The following is an 18158-nucleotide window of genomic DNA, read 5'->3' as shown; positions in this document are numbered from 1 at the left end:
TCAAAAACCTGGGTTGGCTGTCGTGTGCGAGAATGTTTGTAGAAGTGGCCCCCCCCCCCCCAGGTTCGCCTACCTCGTTGTTGCAATATGTTAGTAATTAATTTGATAAAAGCACACATTTTAGCAAGCTGTAAAACGATCAAAGCCTAAATGCTTATATAATTTAGAGTAGTTACAAATAAATTAAACATGGCTTTTTTGATTGGTTAAGAAGTATTTCAGTTAAAATACTGAATAGTGAATAATATTGGATGGTGGGTTCATTATTCCTGTGTTCCTGTGTTCATTTGGTTCGCCAATCAAAGTTTGGGAAACACGGTCTTAAAACACAAGACAGCTGAGCTGCGTTTCCAACATCGGTTGTTTCATCTACCATTAACATTACAGCTTCCTATACTTCTGCTTTTATTACATCTAGCAGAACCTGAGACACCGAAGAGATTAAGTCATTTTGAATCTTGTTAGAGGTACCCGAGAATACTGTTGCTATTGACAAGTGATTGCTTAACATGCTGTCATAGTCAGAAATCAGAGAAAGTAATTCTGCGTAATTACCTCTATTTGAGGAATCGGTGCCTTCACTGTGCCCTCTGAATGCCAGTTATTGCTTGCCAAGGTAAACAACACACTCAGTCAAGCGTTTAGGAACCTCCCGATTTTTTCTTACTTGCTCATTGTGATGTATTGTATTGTATTGTATTGTATTGTATTGTATTGTATTGTATTCTTATCCTTTTGCTCATCCAGTTGAACATCAATCCGGGTTTGTCCAAAGGTTTTTAGTGTTACAGTGGCTCACAAGTGACTTTGGGAACGCTCGTGTTTTTGTGCTGACTTTGTTAGACATCCTAGATTACTGTAGCCAGTGCTGTTCCATAGCGACTTTTCTGTACTGTACAAAAGACAGTTCCAGCAGTATAAACCACGGATACCTTTAATAATTTGAATTTTGGAAGTGGCGAGTATATCCCTTCCCTTACTTTGTCAGTTTGGGTATTTGTGGTGTATACTATCTTGTTTAACAATCTTCAATTTTTCTGAGAAAGTTCTTCTTGAAAATTGATTCATAACCAAATCGACTACGATGGCTCAGTTGCCTGATGACATTTTTCTTTTTTAAATTTGTAAAAAGCAATTTGAAAAAAGCAATTTGAAATATTACTTCGAAGTTCTCAATATAATTCTCAATAATGGCCTCTATAATAAGCAATATCGCACGAAATTCAGCTGTTCTTACACTGCTTACCCTAGCACAGGGGTTCTGAAACTTTTTTTGCTGGGAATGTTTCAGTCTGTGACTAATGGTTGGACAGCTGCAAAACCAGGGCAGATCTTTGACTTTGTCATTGGTTAAACTCCCAAGACCTTCAACTGAAACAGAGAATACCTTCAATGGTATATGTCCTTCTCAAAGAGGCAATTTAGGCTACAGTAGGCAGTCTGGTAGGGTTAAGATGCTCTGAGAGGCTGAGACTTGCCTCTTTTTGCCATTGATGAATTGATCATATATACCTTTGTTTACTTTGCAGAATTCTACTAGTGCAGGCCACTGTTGCAGCAGTCTGTCAATACACTTGCTTAGACTGAGCCATCTACAATCATATCCAAAGAAAATGAAATCAGAAATAGTATTTGAGCTGCTGATGTTCTAAGTAGTTAATCAATATGGTTTGATAAATTGTAGCCTACATCTACAATACTTAAAATTTATGGAGCAGTATTCAAACATATAAACAGTTCTTTTTAAGCACCCACCTGATGTTCACAAGCTTATGTACACCTAGCATCACAGATGCATTATCTGCTCCAAATGCAACGCAGTTTTTTCATGGTATTCCAAAAGATTGTAATACTGTATTCACTGCCCTAAAGATATTTTCTTCTGTCACTGATATATCCTCGCATGATGGCAAAGCAAGCAGCTGACAGAGGCACCCAATCACAATACGCTTTTCAGATGAGGATACACCCTAAAAGCCATAGGAAATCCCTTGCAAGTTCCTCTCATAAACAGCAGCAAGAGTGCCGCACATACAGCGGCTTAATATAACTACATAGGAAGACGCCTAACTGTAGTTTTAAGGGCTTTGCCCGTAGCACTGCATGAAACCATAGTTATCTCTGTTGTTACTATGTCTGTGCTTTCATCTAAAATCAAAGTATGGCACCTTGACTCTTGCAAAGCATTCACAATTTCTGACTCAACTGGTTCATTTAGCACTTTCTGACATGATAGAGCATCCCGTGCCTCAAATATGCTCATTTGTAGAAAGATGGAGCGATGTTTCCAAATGTCCATTCATTGGAAGAGCCGTTACTAACACAGTCTCAAATGCAATATAAGCCAAATATGTATATAAAATACACACAAAGGTTTCTTCTTCAGGTGGTAACTGGAAAGAGAGGTAACCAAAGTTCCTGGTTTTATAGATATATCTTGTAGTATCCTAGTATTCTAAATGTATTCAAACTGAAATTCACCAGATGTGCCATTTAAATAAATATATACATATACAGAAATCCGACTCATTTCCACCCATCACATATCCGCCGTAACCATTTATCCGTCGTGATCAACCTCTTCAGCAACGTTAGTTTATTATTGAATGTAGAAGATTTAGTTCAGATATTGTAGATCCTATCAAAGTTTCCATACACTGTTGTATGTGCTCGGTGCACTGCCATTGTTGGTAGTGTCACGTGAGCTGTTCAGTGTGTTGATATTTAAGTAAATCCTGTTTGCCTGCGGGGCGTATCAACTTCAACCTCCGTCTTGATTTCCTCTCTCAGCAGCGAATGCACGCACCCACACGACAGACGGCTAGTCTGTCACAAGCATTAATACCCTGTATCTAAACAAGGGATTTAGAGAAGCTTCCTAATAAAAGCTGAATCTCAAAACAATAATTGTGTGAATATAGTAATTGTTAAAGCTCTGTGTATAATGGTATTTAAAACAGGATAAATTCATCCGACTTTTTACATATCCGCCCTTACTCTGGTCCCAACGCAGTCGGATATGCAACGGATTACTGTATTTTTAAAAAGTTGTTTTTACTGCAATGTGTGCTGTAAATGTTTTTTTTTAAATATTTGCATGTTGGTTGATCCTATATGTCAACAATAACTGTAAGAGGATAATGTGTCATCCTTTTGTTTCAGGAAGAACAGATGAAAGCTGAAGCAGATGCTAATAAACTTGAGCGCCAATTAAAAAATTTGGAAAAGAAGCAAAATGAGCATCAAAACTACATTCAGGAGTTACAAAGCAAGCTTGCTGATAAAGAAGAAGAATTGCAGGTAACTTCTGGGACAGTTTTTAAGTTTTAAATATTTAATCAAATTATATTAAATAAAGACATTGTGATGATTTAACCACTTGATCTGAATAGTGGCTGATATTAGGTCTATTTACTTTGTAATTTACTTTGTGGACCATACTAAAATCTGATCACACACAAAAAGAGACCTAGAGGTTGTGGTTCTGTACCTTTACTTTAGTCCTCTTGTCCACAGTACTAAAGAGTAAGTAGCAGGGTTCTGAAAAATATAGCATTGCACATCCCCAAGTGTTGCTACAACTGTTGAAATAGCATACCTATAATTTTTCATTTTTCAAAATGTGCACTGATCGTGTAGGGATTATTGCCCACATTGTCAAACAGGTAACACAGCAATAATGATCCATGATGTGGTATGGAACAGAAAAACCAGAGCCTTGTTATGTTTTTTTTTTTGTTTGTTTGTTTTTTTAAATGTATCGCACTTCCTGCAGTGATTTAGAGGACAGATCTCAAACCCCAGTGCACTAGAACAGACATTTTGAAGACAGCTTTGAAGCATACTTTAAAGTTATAAGTGTAAAAAGCTGTCAGTATGTTATTTAAACATTTGTAGCAACATGTGGGGACATGTAATGCTAGATTTTTCAGGAATCCCACTACTTACTCATTAATGGTATGGGACTATATAGAGAATATAATTTTCTGTTTCCTGTGATGTTTAACAGGATAGTATTAAACAAGCCATCCAGATCTGCCCTGAGCGCTTGCAAGTTGAACGGAGTGCGAAGAGTATTGACACCGAGATTAATCGCTTGAGGCAGCGTTTAAACACAGAGAAGAATCGACATGGAAACCAGAATGAAATTATTGGGTAACTGTCTTGTTTTTTAATGAATTATTTAGAAAAGGAGCAATACCCCTTTCTACTTCACCAGTTATAAACAAAATATGAACAGTGGTGGGGTGTACCCCGTCACAGTCTTCCACACCTGGAGCTACTTGCAGTAGTTCCTGTTGTCCTGTGTTTGTCAATAGTAGCCCACACAGTGCTTTTTGGTAAACAGAGTCTTTCTGCCACTTTTCTGGTAGTTTCTCCTTTTTCGTTTAGTTGTGTCATTGCCATTTTGAGATTGTTACTGTACTCTAGTTTTAACCGTTTTTGTTGCTTTTTTGAATCACAAATTTCCAATTCGTTTTTCAGCACTTGATGTTTATGTATTTATTTATTCTATAATTATCATCAGATGTTGGTTTTCAATCATGATAATTGTCAATAATTAGCAATGAATGGGTTTCATATGAAAATGTTGATTGCCCAAATACTTTTGTATGAAGTTAGGTTTTGCATGTTATTTTTCATTTTATGCATGTAATATACTAATTTGTTTTATTATAAAGCTGAATCTCTCATTTATATCTTTCAACAGAACAATTAGAAATTATATAAATCACTTTATTTGTGTTTTTTCTCTCCTTTTTTTTTTATCTGCCCAAATACTTTAGTCTGCGACTGTATGTATATTTACAGTGAAACTCCATTTATCCACATGCTTGGGGGGGGGGGGGACATACACTGCTGTGAAAGTCTTTGTCATTTTTCTACTCTAATGCATTATGAGAATCAATAATTTACTCAAAGCCTCCACTGGTGTTTTCTACTATTATAACAACCTTGACTTGCATAAAGAAGGAAAAACATTGAGTGAAATAGCTCGCATCACTCGATTTTCAAGGTGTGGTATCTGAAGCATAATCAAGTACAGAGAAACGTCATCTGTAATTAACAAACCCAGGACTGGAAGACCCAAAAAGCTGTCTAACAAGGATGAGCAATACTTGGATAATATCTTTAAGGGACAGAAAGAAGACAAGCGTTGAATTGACAGCACAACTGGACTTAAAGGATGTGTTGCAGTATGAATAGCTCTGTTAAGAAAGGGGAACAAGACTAAAAGGCTAGAATATGCACAAGAACATGGAATTGGACTATGGAACATTGGTCAAAGGTGCTTTGGACTGTTGTTGGATGGACAATGACACTTGTGCCTTCTGACAGTTCTGTTGTCAATTCAATGCTTGTCATTTATATATATATATATATATATATATATATATATATATATATATATATAGCTACAAGATCATAAGACATTTTATGAGGGTAATAAGCTATTCAGCCCATCAGAGCTCTCAGTGTTCCTGTAGACTAAGTCGTGTGACTAGCAGCTAGAAATATCACAACGTATTATCGCTAATTTATTCCACGCATTAATATTAAATAGTGGTAGCTAAGTGTTGCTAGTTTTCTGGGATTTCAAATAAAAAATACAATACAGCACGACTACAAACGGTGCCAAAATAAAATAAAATACACATTTCAAAAGAAACGGGTATGTACATGTCACCGTGTACAGGTGTAAACGGGTATATGTACACACAAAACTAAAACCAAAATCATTGTTTCTAATACTACGTAAAAAGAAACTATATCACTACTTCCGGTATGACAGCTGCATTGTACACTATTGAGGAGCATACATGTCTGCCAGCTGACTGTGCCTGCATCCAGGAGCTGTGTTGTAAACACAGACACAGTTCCATTGAACACTATTTTGTAAAAATGTGTAAACTGGTACATACAAACATGTATTTTTTTTTCTAGATTCTAATGCACTTTTTTCTGGTGTCCCAAAACTTGTAGTATCCCACTTGCAGCTTGTTCAGAATACCGCTGCTAGAATAAAACCAGAAAAAGTGAACATATTACCCCTGTTTTGGCCTATTTACATTGGCTTCCTGTGTAGTATAGAATTGATTTTAAGATTTTGCTGTTAACCTACAAGGCACTGAATGGATTAGCACCTAGTTATTTGCAGGAGTTACTGACTCTGTATCTTTCAAACCGCACTCTGGGATCACAGGATGCGGGGCTGCTGGTTATTCCTAGGGTCAACAAAAGCAAAACAGGAGGTAGGGCTTTTTCTGTACAGCGCATAAATTGTGGAATGCTCTGCCTTCGTTTTTCAGGGAAGCTGGGACAGTTATAGTTTTCAAGTTAAGACTAAAAATACACTTTTATAAAAAAGGCTTTCTTATCTTAGCGGGTTTTAATGTAGCTTTAAAATTGCTGCTTTTGTATTATGTGTATACTTTTATTTAAACGGTCTGACTGTGGCAGTTGAATGTGTGACATGCTATACAATGTATTGTGGTTTGTTATTTGGTTATTTTTCTGCTATGCACCGTACAGTGTTTGTGGTACTTTTGTATAAAAGGCACTATACAAATGCACTAAATATAAAATATAATATATACAGCTCTGGAAAAAATTAAGAGACCACTGCAAAATTATCAGTTTCTCTGGTTTTACTATTTATAGGTATGTGTTTGGGTAAAATGAACATTTTTGTTTTATTCTATAAACTACTGACAACATTTCTCCCAAATTCCAAATAAAAATATTGTCTTTTAGAGCATTTATTTGCAGAAAATGACAACTGGTCAAAATAACAAAAAAGATGCAGTGTTGTCAGACCTCGAATAATGCAAAGAAAATAAGTTCATATTAATTTTTAAACAACACAATACTAATGTTTTAACTTAGGAGTTCAGAAATCAATATTTGGTGGAATAACCCTGATTTTCAAGCACATTACGTGATGCTTTTTATTATTTTGTTTATTTTTATTTTTGTAAGAAATAATTTGCAGAACTAATTTATTTATTTATTTATTTATTTATTTATTTATTTATTTACTTACTTATTTACTTATTTATTTTAGTGTTTTTATTTTATACATTATAAACAAATTCAACATTTTCATCCTTGTTTGTAAAATAGCCAGGCTGAATAGTGGTTGTACCATGGTGTTATCCTGTAATTACTTCAAGTAATGAAATGTTGTTCACGGGACTTGGTAATTACCCAGTTAAGTACAATGTAATTACATGGCTGTGTATGCCCTGTAATCTAACATGATGTCATGATTTCTGAATAAATTCTATTTAGGTTTCCACTGCTTGAATGGTTCTGTTGAAGAAAAAAAAAAAGAAAAACCTGTGCTTTAATGCTGCTGTCAAAGGAGTTGGTGAAGAGTTTGATTTATTATGTAAACATTTACTCCATTGTGAAAGTCAGACTGCAGGCTAAACTTTGAATGTCAAAAATATCTTCAGCATTTCTTTTGATTCCGCCATATTCCCAGAAGCTCTGATTTAAAAATAGAACTTGGCAGTGATCCACAGCCACCCAAGTCTGCTGTTCCTCTTCAGTCCCTTAATAAAGCATGCAAAATGTGAGTGCAAAATACAAAAGTCTGTAGGCAAACCTGCAGCACTGGGGAATACATTTGTATGGGGTAAGAGTTGATCAGGGGTTCACCAGACAGTTACTTATCAGTGGTAGTAATTCATAATGTTAGCAAATTGTATGTTTGTGTGAAAGCAGTTGATAGTATGATGCATTAGATTGGCATAAGAGAATACATTTTGACCTTGGTGGGTTTTACTAATATTACATGCTTTTTACTTGGTGCCTGGAAGGGACATTGTGGTTTCAGTACTGTATTAGAACAAATCTTCCCCAAACTCAGTTTGTAGAACATTTCCAATACCCTGGACTTTTGAAGTAAAGGTAATGTTTCTTTAAATCAGGTTAAGGTACATAATAAGCATAGTATTGTGGCTATAGTGACAAAATACTTAAGACTCTCAAGAATGCATATCAGTTAATTTAACAGGGCTACAAAAACATATTGCTGTGTGTGTGGCACAGAGAATAGGGTAGATAGATTCATTTTATAATTAATGGCAGGCTGGCATACCATTACTTATACAATTATTATTTATTTTATTTAAACAAAGATCTATTTATTGCTTATTTACAGTGTAGCCAATGTGTTTGTCAGTCACCTCTTTTGTGTACTACTGCTCTATAGGTCTGATCAAAACTAACACTTGTACATTAGATGTTTTTCTAGATTGACATCAGAAGGCAATCTTCATTTTCATATTAAGATCAGTAGCTGGCCAATTGAGACATTGCTTATTGAATCAAGTGCAGTTCAGTCAAACAAATATGTGACATTATTAAAATAGAAACAAAAGATTTTTTTAGAAGTATATCTGTAATAGACCAAAGTTTTTTTTTAATGTGTTTTGTTTAACTACATGCAGGCTCCAAACAAACAAAAGTAAAAAGGGTCACTTTACTGTCAGACTGCCAGATAATTGCGATAATGTAATAAAGACCCATTACATTACATGGAATGTGTGTGTCACAGAGCTACAACCAAACAAAGGTCACTAGACAGTTCCTGTCAGTAACAGTAGATGACACTGTTTGCAACAGAGATCTTCTCATACACAGCTATTACTTTGATTTAATACAATTAAAAAAAAACAAAAAAAAAACAGTTTTCATTTGTTCAGACATAGCGCAACACTTGTGCCTTGCAAATGTTGTAAAAAACATTTAATAACACTCATTATTAAAAAGAATACCATGTGCTTCAGAAACATCAAGTAACCACAAAGTACAGGACCTTTGACTCTGCCCAGCCCAGCTCACCAACAGATAAACGCTGGTTTTAAAAGAGCTCTATCTGAATACAGGTAGTACTTTCTTATAGATGGTGATTGTATGTAACTGAATGAGTATTTCATTTAAATGCTGTACCTGGGGCTTATAGAGTGCAACCTTAAAATACATCCCACTGGAAACAAATGTATAGAACCGCAACAGGGCAAAAACATATTCCACTAAAGTTCCTGTATATTCCAGTTTTTACAGTACTGTACAAGATTCTGTTCTACAAACAACATAACCAAGGTGCAAATGATTGGACATTTTGACCAGCACTGTGTCATTCTACACACACAAAAAATGCTAATACCAACCTCTTTGTCTTGGGCTTTATTAATTTATTAACCATGTAAAATTGTTTTTTTATTTATCGGCCTATGCATGTTTTTTCTTTCTTTTCTGTTGCACAGGGAATATTTCGAAGCATTAAATAACTACAAGGACAATTCAAGCCAGGTGAAGGACTTAAAGAGGTTCATAGATCGACTTGATAACATCATGAACGAGAGACAGGCAAGATACAAACAAATGCGACGGTAGGTGATCCTCGCACCCACAATGTGTGATTTGGAAAGGATTAGGGTATTCTGTGAACAGTCACACATCGTTATTTTACAGTGAGTACACATGTAATCCATGTATTTGCAGGCAAATGCTTAGCTACACTGCTAGACTGATAGCTACACCAGTTTTACATAAGTAAAAAGAGGTTCCAAAATCAGTGAGAAGTAATGTTTGATTCACATCTCTTTTATATTGAGACTGAGAAATAACTAAGACATTATAATTAAAAACATTTTTTGGGGAGAAAGTACAAAGTAATAAACTATATTTAACAAAATGTACTTGTCAATCAAATTGAATTGAAAATATATTACAACAGTACGTTGTTAAGGAAAGGAGAACATGCAATTTAGAAAGTATGCCAAAGAGGAAACATTTGTGGCAGTATGAAATGAGTGGAAAGAATTTGGAAGAACACATAATAGCTTAAGCAAATTATTTGCTTGGTATGTTTTCAAATGGCAGTGGCTGCCAGAGTTTGATAGCCAATTCCATTGTTTTAATTATTGATTAAGAGACGGATATGTGAAGGTCATTTTTTGGCAGCTGATTTATCACCCTAATGAAATGTAGCTTTATTTTACTGTTCTTAGTGACCTCTTACAACCACAGTCTTTTGTCTTTGCTACAGATCTCTTTTCATCTTGCTTGTATTGCCTCTCCTTTCATCTTTTCTGAACTAGTGGGCTGATAATGGAGAGCAGCTCTCTGACAGTGTTGTTTGCAATTTCTTTTAGCCACCTTCTTTGCTGCATACTGTGGTTTATCAGGAATATTGCAAATGTCAGTTTGACATTCGGTAATCTGAAGAAATTAATGTCCTGCAGTATATTGAAAAAGGTGCAAGAATAAATTCAGTGGGTGGTGCTAACAATATTTAAATATAGAACAATAAAAATGACTTGGGGTTTAGGGGGAAACATGATATATAAAGCTATAACTCTTTGCTGCTTTAAAGTTGGTTTGTTGTGCTTTGTCGTTTATTTATTATTACACACAATGGTGCAAAAAGCAAATGTAACATATATGTTAAGATGCCTAAGACAAATATCATTCCGATTTGAATTGTAACTTCCTTATTTACAGAAAGTCATTGTAATGTCACTTTGCTGGATTTGTGATGCATCAACAAAGTAATTTTCTTCAAATAGTTACTAACAGCTCCTCCGAGTGTTGTTAAACGTTTATGTGAGAAACTGCTGCATTCTATTTCACAAAAAGTGTACTGTTTCATCTCACTGCTGCGTTCTATTTCACAAAGGGTACCATTTCAGAATTTTAACCAGCTGCCTAACCAAGTTACCCCTAACAGGAGATTGCCCTCTTAATAGGCAAATGTAGTGTGCAATAATTTTTATCTCCTACAGAGTTTAAAGCTGATTGTGCTTTTATGCATGGTGAGTGGTATTAGCTAGCAAAGGGTAGTGGAGCTGTTGATATTACTATATGTAGCTTTGTTTGTAGATTCTATGAATGGAATTTGAATGCAGGTCCACTGTGGGGAATATTGACATGATGGTTGCTTCAAGAACTTTGACCAAAAAATTGTTCTGGCTATTTGCTTTTGCCATTGTTAAGCCAATCAGGTCCAGTCATCGCTGTTCATTAGATTTTCACTTTCAACAAGATGAGAAATGTGAGTGACACAAATTGCACTGATGGGACTATATCAAACTGATAATACCCAACAAACACCACAGAGTGAAAAACATTGAAATCTGGTTCTCTTCTGTAAACACCACGTGTACACATTCTGTTCTGCTTCTCTATTTACAGGTCACTTTCCCTCAGATGCAAATTCTACTTCATTGATTTTCTTGATACGCTTAAATGTTGCGGATCTATGTCATTCGACCACAATAATGAGGCCCTTGCAATCTCAGTAAGTTTTTGTATATTTATGTTTCACACCTTTTACAACATAGAGCAAAGCTTCCTGCATTTATACACAAGCAAAGAGAGAAACGTTTAAAAGAGCAATTGAGGTGTTCTTTCAGATTAAGTCCTAATTTCTTTATTTGAACCAAGGTCTAGCATGAGTTAGTTATTTCATTATACCTATTAGATCTGGAGTGGAATGGACCCGAAGGACTGCAGTTGTCCAACCCTGATTTAAGATCATTCATTTTGTTGTCCTTATTGAATAAGAAGAGTATTTTGCATAATACATATTTTAGTCATTATAATTGCATTTATAACTAGTAGCAGTGGGTATTGGGTAAGAAGACAAATGCTGAAAGATTCTCTTTTTTTTTTTGGACCCAATTACAATTCTAAAAAGAATATGAAGCCACGTAAGAACATGCACTAGACTCTTCATTGAAAGTCAGAGTTGTTTATTTCTGTTTTGAGTAAAAATGTACTCATGGGCCCATATTCATAAATTTTTCTATCACCCTTATCGTGCCAGTAACAGTGTTTAACAGGACAGTATTTCACCGGGGTATGCATAAACGCCATTTAAAAAACATCTCATCTCGACATTAAAATAACGTGTCCTTAGAGACCAATTTTCTCATTAGCATATTATTCGTCTGTTTCATAAATCTGTATTGTGCCGTTAATGGACCCTTACCGGCATCAGAATTAAGACATGCCTCAAACCAGGCGGAGAATGAGATGCTTCTTAACAGTATCATTTCCTAGCATCATTTCAGCGTTTAGAAACATGTGTTTAAATCAGTAATAATAATAATAAAAATGTCTATGCTTAATTATCCAATAATGACATAATTTAAATATTGAATTATCAAATAAATTGAATTGTTAACTCGTCTGAACAGAATAGACTACTTACTGGTTGGAAAACATAAATCACGTTTGTAGCCTACTTGCTCTAAGAAAATGCCAGGCTTCAGTGTGCTTGTGTGGGCTACATCAAGAGGAGGGAGATATCTTGGAACATGATCCTCCCAGAGGAGTAGAACCCTGCAGATTTGAGCTGCGACTTACTCTCTATTACTCTGATGATGTGATTCATAGCAGGTATCGATTTAACAGGAGCACAATTATTCACCGTTTTGGATAACTAGCATGAAGAGTCAAACTTCTAGAAACAAGGCTGTCCCCATATTAATGCATATTAACTTAGTGCATGATTAGGATTCTGATGTTGACGAGTTTTATTTTTCGTTCCTACAGTATATTCGTCACTGCAGTGCGCAGAAAGTTAGTAGACTACTTAGCTTTACATGTTTTTCATAGCATTCTATCTATCGATAGAGGCGGCTCAAGTAAGTTTAAAGTAAATTATATTTTATTGCGACTCCCAGCACGTGTGTGTGTTTACTATTTACAGCTATGCCCAAATGTTTTGCATCATCCTATATAATAAAGTCGAATGAAACATGCTGAATAGTGTTACGTTAACATATTGAATTACATACCGCTATGTAGTTTTCCATATACTTAGGGCCCTACCAAATTCACGGTATATTTTCGTAAATTTCACGGTCATAATATTTAAAAAAATCTTACATTTCACGGTTTCAGCTATTTAAATTTTAAATTTCACAGTGGTGTAACAAAGTATGAATGTGTAGTTAAAAACTGCAAACTATAAACATTTAAAGCCCTGAAGTTAACAAAAACATGTGACTAACAAAGTAGAAACGCTAAAAGAAAATGAAACTGAAATCCAGAGGATCGCTCTGTGATTGTTGGTGTAAATACCTGTCCATATTTAGATACAGCTCTCTCTGCATCCACAGAGTTTGTTAGAATTGATAGACAATGCCGAGCTAGGGACGGGTCTGTAGCTGGACAATATAACCAGAGGCTAAAAATATAAACGTGTAGTCTTTGAAATTTCTGACACATTTATTTATTTATTTTTTTTGTCCTGCGGTGCTTTTAATATATTTTTCTGCTCATACTACTACTTGGCATATATTTGGCTTCCAAATAATTTTACATGATCCGCTGCAGTATTGATTGAAGCTCTTTTTGATTTATTTTGGGCACTCATTTTAAAATGTATGTCTAATTTGACTCGCCTGATGGTACTACCAGTTTAGATCAGTGTTGTTAAGTCTCACAAGAAAAAAAAGCGTCACTTTCAAAACAAGCCCAAAACAAGCACAATCCATGTTAGAATACGGGTGTTTATGCAAATTCCAGCCCGCGATTCTCAAATTCCAACTGCGACTCTCAAAAAAACAAGCCCAATCCCGCTTATTATAAGTGGACTTTGCAACTGTGGTTTAGATCCGCAGTTCATACTAAACCCGCCCCGGATGCCCGCCCCGTGTCTACCAGTCAGTGAGTAGAGCCCAGTTATTGGCTGTTGTCAAGTGTCAATCAATAAATCCTGTCCAGCTCATGATGAGCTTTCTTTTTTAAATTGAAACAAGCTAACAATCGCATCAGGAACCTGTAACGGTACATATAGCTGCATTGGATTTTAGTGCAGGGTAAAAGTACACCAAACAGACCAGATTTTACGGTACAGAACGAATTTCACAGCTGTGAAATTGGTAGGGCCCTACATATACTTAATGAAAAACTGAAATATGTAGTGTTTTCTATTTCCAATTTCGCTATGAAACCGAGTAGTATTGTGTGACGGGCAGGATTTTTCAATCTAGCTGTATTTATTTTAATAAAAGAAGTTTGTTGTATGGGAAGATGTACTGTATGAAAAACAGATTTGAGATGTTATTGTATGTATTGTATTTGAATGAATTGTGCAGGTATTTGAAAACTGAAGGAATACAGTAACAAATAAATGAATAGGCAATTTTTCTGCCATTTAACAATTACTTCTATTTTAATTAGTGCTGGATGAACACAGGATTTTCATGTTCGGATATTCGTTCAGATATTCGGTCGTTTTTCAAAAAGTAATGAAAGTCATTATATTGCTCTCAACGCAGGCAGAGACAGCATAGCGGCAGGGGGCATGGCCGTGGCCCCCTGTGTGTGTGCCTTTATTTTACAGCAAGAACATACAATATGTAACACGTTAAAATAGAAAAAGATCCCACTACACAACATTTTCAGGAAGTAGGGTACTGTTTAAGTGAGGCATTTCAGAATGCTTGCCTTTTTTCTGGCCCATGAGATTCTGGCTTGCTCTAAAGCAGCACAACGCATTTTTGTCCCAAATGGCTTTCCATAGAGCTCGCTATGCGCACATACATAATCTGGTTTGTTGTCTAAAACTTTTAAATAGAGGCTCAAGACCTGCTGTGTTGATACTGTGTTTTTATCTATGTATGTATAGATATATATATATATATATATATATATATATATATATATATATATATATATATATATATATATAATCTCACATTTGCCATTTTTTGAAACTGTCGCGCAAATTCTGGTGAGACGATAAATAAGTGCAAGGTATTTTTGTAATTTGTGGTGAATACGAACATCTGATTTTTGTTTGTGAATACATGTCAAAAAATATTTGTTTTAATTTTTGGATATTGTGCCTTCTATACTTTCTTGTGCGCTGCAAAGGAAACGTGTGCTAACCTGAGAGGATCCTTTATTTCACAACCAAAAGTAAAAAGAGCTGTGACAACACATTACATTTCTGGTGGTTACAGTTCTTTTTCAGGAAGGTATGTGCATATAAGCTGTATAAAAATTATTTTTTTGTTTTTATCAAAAAGCGTATACTGCACCTACCCTAACCTCTCACTCACGTCCAGCACCTGCGTGTGCAATTATTATTATTTTTAAAACTGACATCTCGATATTTCAGACAACCTGTCTGTCTCCAGGCATGTTCCATAGCCATAACGTTATGGTGTAAACAGGCAGTGTATATGCCATTGACGTCTTAAGTAGGGGACACAACTCATTTGTATACCTCTGACGATTGGTTACGTAAAATATCTTGGTAACTGTCTGTGACGGAAAATCACATCTAAAACCATTACCAGACAGTAAAATAACCATCCCGTAGTTTTATAAATCATGTTTAAATACTGCCTGTAATATTTGTAGTGGCTGGAAATTACCGCCATCTTTTATGAATATGGGCCATGATGAGTAAAAAGCCAAATGAGATTTGAAAGCTATTACAGCTGCAACTGCAAGGTCCTGGAGGAGCTGTTCCAGTCTAGGTTTAATAGATTCTATTAATAATGTGCCCCCAGTCAGGGACCTAGTTTAATTTAACAATTGAGAACAGGGTTAAAAAAAAAAACCCCTGGACTAAAAGTGGCAAGGTTGGCTACCCCTGTTATATTTAACCAAAATGTCAGTGGCCAAACTCGCAGGATCAGAAAATAGTCTTAGCCTTAAATTAGCCCTAAACTCCAGGATTCCAAAGCCAAATCAGTTTCACGGCACAGGTCACTATGGAACACAATTATTGTTCCTGGGTAGTAAGTGTTATTTCTTAATTGCTTATGCCTCAAAAGTATAAAAAATGGCTATTATTCCCCACAAACTTTGCTTTTGTGACCAAGACAGTGATATTTTGAAATGTACCTATTTCCAATGAGAAAACGGGCGAAAAAAACAACATATGAATCCAAATTAACATGTATTTATACTAAAGTAATACAAAAATGACTACAAAAGATTTAGAAGTGAGTAGTTTTTCGAGATTTACGATTATACTGTAAATCACTTTCACGAAAATGTAGTCTCCCATCATGTTCTCGTTATACTGTCCTTGGTAGCGGCGTTCAAAGTCCAGTATATCCTGGTGGAAGCGCTCGCCTTGCTCCTCCGAGTACGCTCCCATGTTCTCCTTGAATTTATCAAGATGAGCATCAAGGATATGGACTTTGAGGGACATCCTACAGCCCATTGTGCCGTAGTTCTTCACCAGAGTCTCAACCAGCTCCACATAGTTTTCGGCCTTGTGATTGCCCAGGAAGCCCCGAACCACTGCGACAAAGCTGTTCCAAGCCGCTTTCTCCTTACTAGTGAGCTTCTTGGGGAATTCATTGCACTCCAGGATCATCTTCTTTATCTGTGGTCCGACGAAGACACTGGCTTTGACCTTTGCCTCAGACAGCTTAGGGAAGAAGTCTTGAAGGTACTTGAAGGCTGCCGACTCCTTATCTAGAGCTCTGACAAATTGTTTCATAAGGCCCAATTTGATGTGCAGTGTTGGCATCAGCACCTTCCGGGGGTCCACCAGTGGCTCCCACTTGACGTTGTTCCTCCCCACAGAGAACTCGGTCCGCTGTGGCCAGTCCCGCCTGTGGTAGTGCGCCTTGGTGTCCCTGCTGTCCCAAAGGCAAAGATAGCAGGGAAACTTGGTAAAACCGCCTTGGAGACCCATCAGGAATGCCACCATTTTGAAGTCTCCTATGACCTCCCAGCCGTACTCATCATACTTCAAGGCGTCCAGCAAGGTCTTGATGCTGTTGTAATCCTCTTTGAGGTGCACCGAGTGAGCCAGGGGAAGAGACGGGTACTTGTTACCATTATGGAGCAGCACGGCTTTGAGGCTCCTGGATGAGCTGTCAATGAAGAGGCGCCACTCATTCTGGTTACAGGCGATTCCGATTGCCTCGAACAGACTGGTCACATTGTGGCAGAAGCAGAGCCCATCTTGACGGGTGAAGAAGCTGGAAAAAGGTTGGTGACGCTTCCTCTGATTTGCGACTTGCACACTTTCATCCAACAAGTTCCACTGCTTGAGCCTAGACGTCAAAAGCTCTGCATTGGACTTGGTGAGACCAAGATCTCTAATCAAGTCGTTGAGGTCTTTTTGGTTGGGGTAGTATGGGTTTCTCTCCTCAGCTCCACCTCTGAAATTGTCATCTGGATCTACAACGTCTTCCTTGCTCTCTGACTTGCTGCTCTCTTCTAAAGACGGCTTCTCTCTCTCCGGAGGAGTGGGTACGGGGAGCTCATGGCAGTGTGGCACCGGGGCGATGGATGAAGGAAGGTCCGGATACGTGATAGCAGGTGCATTCTTGCCAGTCCGACGTTTGGAAGGGTCCACCATGCAGAAGTAGCAGTTGCTTGAGTGGTCAGTGGGTTCCCGCCAAATTCTTGGGATAGTCAACTTCATGGCTCTCTTTTCCCCTCTGTACCATCCTACAAAAATACATTTATTTCACCCATGACTAATGTGTAAGAGATTCTCGCAACATTTTTCATATATGATATATTTTTTCAATAACATTGAAAATTGTAAAACATTTTAAAATTAAAAACTTTTACAATTTTAAAAATTAACAAATTTTATAACATAAAATTCCGAGCAACGTCCATCTTACCTTCCAGAGTTTTTTTGCAGTGCTCGCAGGTGAAATGAGGTGCCCAGGGTTTGTCTTGATCCCCGACAGTCATGCTGAAATATGCCTTGTAGGCCTCACACATCTTAGCAGATGCTTCCACGGAGTACTTTTTCGCTCTTGTCTTGATAAATTGGCCGCAGACATAGCAAAATGCGTCTGCCGGATGCTTGCAGCCTCTTGATGCCATCTCAGAAAAATGCAGATATGTATCAACTTAGGCAGCTGGAACTAAACTGAACTGGTGGGCTTAAGGCCCCTGTATTTATACTACTATTTATATTACTGGAAAGTTCTAGAAAGTTCTGGAAGTTACTCCAAGTTTACTCAGCACTGAATCTATCTGGAATGTTCTGGAAAATAGGTAAATTTCAAAATGTCACTGTCCTGGTCACAAAAGCAAAGTTTGTGGGGAATAATAGCCATTTTCTATACTTTTGAGGCATAAGCGATTAGGAAATAACACTTACTACCCAGGAACAAAACAAACAAAAAAAAATGTTA

The 18158-nt window shown here is 36.7% G+C and overlaps 1 protein-coding gene across 1 annotated transcript in view; it reads left to right on the top strand.

The window, feature by feature from the left end:
* smc6 (structural maintenance of chromosomes 6) overlaps positions 1–18158 on the top strand; it is a 64324-nt gene that overhangs the window by 43433 nt on the left and 2733 nt on the right. The window contains exons 22-25 of the mRNA XM_034005060.3: positions 3163–3300; positions 4010–4155; positions 9279–9404; positions 11209–11314. Of these exons, the coding sequence (XP_033860951.1) occupies positions 3163–3300; positions 4010–4155; positions 9279–9404; positions 11209–11314 (516 nt within the window). The remainder of the gene's footprint in view (positions 1–3162; positions 3301–4009; positions 4156–9278; positions 9405–11208; positions 11315–18158) is intronic.

This window comes from Acipenser ruthenus, chromosome 5 (assembly GCF_902713425.1).
Source record: "Acipenser ruthenus chromosome 5, fAciRut3.2 maternal haplotype, whole genome shotgun sequence".
Taxonomy (NCBI): domain Eukaryota; kingdom Metazoa; phylum Chordata; class Actinopteri; order Acipenseriformes; family Acipenseridae; genus Acipenser; species Acipenser ruthenus.
This window is presented reverse-complemented; position numbering and strand designations above follow the sequence as displayed.